This window comes from Frankliniella occidentalis, unplaced genomic scaffold, assembly GCF_000697945.3.
Source record: "Frankliniella occidentalis isolate FOCC.00 unplaced genomic scaffold, Focc_3.1 Scaffold188, whole genome shotgun sequence".
NCBI lineage: Eukaryota > Metazoa > Arthropoda > Insecta > Thysanoptera > Thripidae > Frankliniella > Frankliniella occidentalis.
The window spans coordinates 267,015-270,903 of record NW_026267314.1 but is presented as its reverse complement, the minus strand read 5'-3'; the positions used below and the strand labels follow the sequence as shown (position 1 = coordinate 270,903).

Genomic DNA, 3,889 nt, shown 5'->3' with positions numbered 1-3,889 from the left:
CCCAGCAGAGCTGCCCTAGCTGGGCAGGCGGACGGGCGCCAGCCGCTCGCCGCTCCGTGCCAAGGCCACCGCCGCGCTCCACCACGCCCCGCCCCACCCAGCCACGCCCCGATTTTCGCGTCGCGGTGCGCCACACTCGGCTGCTACTCTTTGCCTCCTCTCGGTTTCCGCCCGGTTTCCGCGTCGCAAATTCGAACGCGCCCTCTGGTTCGCGCGCCCGCGCCAACCAATGAAAACTTTGCGATTGGTGGCGTTGCGGGGGAGGTTGGAGTGGGGGCAGCCTTTAATAAGGATGGAGGACGATATAATCATTCACATTTGTCCGCGCCGCGGAGTGGGGGGCTGGTGTGGCGGTAGTGGTTGGCTCTGGTCTCCTCACTATGTCCCTCCTCCCTCTACTCCCCACCAAAAACTTTTATACAGCAGCGCAAAACGCCGATTAACGAAGTTTCTCCCCGTCTTTCTCTCCTCTCCCCCCCCCCCTCTCTTTCTCTCTCCCTCTTTCCCTCTCTCTCTCTCTCTCCTTCCCTCTTTCCCTCTCTCCCTCTCTCTCTCTCTCTCTCTCTCCCTTTCTCTCTCTCCCTTTCTCTGAACAGCCCCTCCTCATTTTCGCTCCCCGGCTGTCCGGGAGGCAATAACCGTTGATCAAACCCGGCATGCCTTATCGTCCCCTCGGGGTTTGGTCAGCCGGCAAGTCGGTTATCAATACCGCGTTACACGGGCCTCCTTATCCTGCCCTCCGCCCTCCCTCCCCCTTCTTTATCCGGCGCCACGGAGACGGAAAATGAGCTGCCGGTCGTGGAATTCGATATCATGTGAGTGGCCTGGCGATTACCCGCCCGGCCCCAAGTCCGCTGCCCGGCTCCCCCGCCCCCGCCGGTTGTTGTCCTTTGCCCCCTCTGACACACATGCACTGGCAGATGTCTAGCTGAAAATCTGAACACTATCAGGTTTTTAAACTGTCCAATCTCAAGCATTGTACAAGTAAGTCGGAGCAAGTAATCCTATCCAGTCAAACCACTCGAGATGCCTGAACCTCGTGCCAACTTTTTTCTTACAATTTATTTGAAACCCTCCTTATTTTATTTCAAGTTTGTTTCTCGAGTTGCTGGGCGCTTCACCTTGCCACCCTTGCTTGCCTGCGCCGCCTGGGCCTCTCTGCAGGCTCACACAACAACGCAATTGGCCACGTCGTTGTGTTCTGCCGCTCAAAGCTGTCTGCTCTTTGGGGGGATGCAATGCCCGCAGAACTCTGCGTGTGGCATCTGCAGGTGGAGGGAGACCGGGTGGGGGTGGAAATAGTAGGGCAAAAGAATGTGCCTGAAAGCCTTACCGTATCTCTCTCACCCACTGTCTCGCTCGCTTTCTCTCCTTCCCTCTCTATCCATCCCTCTCTTCACCTTCCTCTCGCTTTTACCGTCTTTCTCCTGCTCAAGGGCGAAAACGCTCGGCCTCTGAATACCAACTGGAACAGCAGTAGGCCGCGAAAGGAGAAAGGAAAGGCTGAGGGGCATTGCGCTTCACAGGCTTTAAATTGCACGTGTAAGTTGCACATGAAACCGTTTTTTCCACTCTGTTTTACATGAGGTCATTATTTTAGCGTTGTTTCTTTAAATACATTTTCTATGAACTGAAATTTACTCTGCATATATATAAGGCTATGGACATTGATACCTGTAACTGTGTTTATACGTTAGGCACGCGAAAGTTTATAAACTTGTTATATCATACGCCTTGAACCGCACTAAACGTTGCCTTTGTTTTTCGGGTGTGGCTTTAAATTGACTCATACTTCTTGAAGAAGTATCCTGCCGAGTGCCCATTATAGTTAAGTTTTGAAAATCACGAGACCAAAAAATTTTTAACCTCCCCTTTCTTTTCTTTTTTTCTTCTTTTTTGTTGGTCTGGAACGGGGCAGGCCGTTTATTTCAGTGGCGGTGTGCGCCGCGCTGCCACGCTGCGCCTCAGCCGCAAGCAAGCGTCGGCCACTCTGTGATTCCAGGACCACTTTAAATTTCTAATGAGGCCTGGCCCTTTTTTGTAATGAGTTGGGTCAGCAGCAACGGTACTCGGATCGAAATCCCGCCTGCTGCCCGTCTGTTCTCCAACCTACTCTATCTATCTGCCTGTCCGTCCGTGTTCCTCACGCGAACAGTATTTGCATGTTTTTGTGCAAACGTTCCTACTAAGTCACACCTACGTACTGTTTTAGACAAATTTGTGCACAAAATTTTCATACAAATGAGTGCACACTGTAAACCCAAGTGTGTACATAGTACACTTTTCCTTGTGTGTGCTTTGAAGTACACACCAGGAAGAGTGTACTATGTACTGGGTGTTGCATAAAAGACACATGTCGGGCGGGTTTGCCTATCCAAGGGGCTATGGTGCCTTAAGGGAAGAGCAGGTAGGCAAACCCACCTGCACCTGTGTCTATTATGAAACACCTGGCACCCACTTGGGCTTCTAGTGCACAAAAGTGTTCAAAGAAGAGTGTGCAAATAATTTGATTGCTTATGTTTGTACAAATAAAAGATACAAATCAAGTTAGTGTGTACAGCAGGCAAACACGCAAGATAGGCAAACAATTGGGGTGGGTCGCCTCGCTGAGCGAGAAAATAACAGGTGAGGAAATATTTGCAAACCGCGTACGCGGGCATCGACGCATGTGTGCGACTGTAACAATTCGCGTTGAAAATATTTATTTGCATCCCATGTTTCTTCCCCGAACTCGACACGAGTTTCCTTTGGCGTTGGAAGCGGAGTTGCGTCCTCTCCTCGAGCGCCCGCACGACGTGTGTCCGCAGCCATCTCGGCGTCTATAAATTAGGGCCCGGCGAGTAATCCAATAGGAGGGCCAGTTTACTGACGTCGTTACCCCGCGTTTACTGCGCCTCTGTGTTACTGCGCGGGGTATATACGGTGACTAGCACTGCGTACTTTGGAAAACAGCTTCCCAGCAGACGGGACTGGACCCTCGCCCGAGGCGAGCCGGGGCTCCGTCGGGTCTGGGGGGCCGGCGCAGGGGGTCAGTCAGCGAAAATCAACGGAACAGCAGCGAATAAAAAAAACATGCTGCAACGACACTGCGGATGCTGATAATGCTATTGCCGACGTCCTTAAAAAAAGGGGAAGATACTGCTCTCTCTGCAAATCTGAATGTGTAATCAACGTGAGTTCTAACTGCAGTTCAAATTCAAACTACAAAACTTAAAGGTTTTACAGTCTTAACAGTAATGTTGGAAAGTTGTGCCGTTTAAACTGTAAGACTCGCCCTATACTGATGCGAAGTTCGAGCTATGTAACTTCTCAGTTTCAAAGTTGAAACTGCAAGACTTTAGTTTAGCAGTTAGAACTGTTCTACAGTTTTATTTGCGGGGCTGACACAACATGATATGATTATGCCAAAGTTTTATACTCACAACCAATTCCAGTGAATTTCTGAAGATTGTAATGGCAAAACTGTTGTAACCTAGATGGAGAATAAGTTAACGTTGTCATATGTACTACGCAGTGTCTTAATAGAAGCTGTTTCACGATCCTCGTCTGCTCGCGGAGATTGACTGTTGTTGTTGTTGATGTTGCAGTGGTGAACCAGCACTACGAGCCGGAAGTACAGAGCCCCGGCGGCTTTCACGGAAACAACGTCCTCATCCGCTGTTCCGTGCCGCCCTTCGTGAGGGAGCACGTCACGGTCACCTCTTGGCTGCAGGAGCCATCCTTCAACATCTACCCCTCCGCGGAGAGCCGTAAGTCCGAAACACACAGAAAAAAATACAGTACCAAGGGTAAATCGAGGAGGGGGTGGCTTCAGAATGATCAAATCAACTTCACTCCACTAGGAGCCCTTTCTCTCTCTCTCTCTCTCTCTCTCTCTCTCTCTCTCTCT

The 3,889-nt window shown here is 50.7% G+C and overlaps 1 protein-coding gene across 2 annotated transcripts in view; it reads left to right on the top strand.

The window, feature by feature from the left end:
* Positions 1–3,889, top strand: part of LOC127750425 (cell adhesion molecule Dscam2-like) — a 222,882-nt gene that overhangs the window by 193,341 nt on the left and 25,652 nt on the right. For both annotated transcript variants that reach the window (XM_052272126.1, XM_052272125.1), the window contains one exon: positions 3,588–3,749. In XM_052272126.1, coding sequence (XP_052128086.1) covers positions 3,588–3,749 — 162 coding nt within the window. The remainder of the gene's footprint in view (positions 1–3,587; positions 3,750–3,889) is intronic.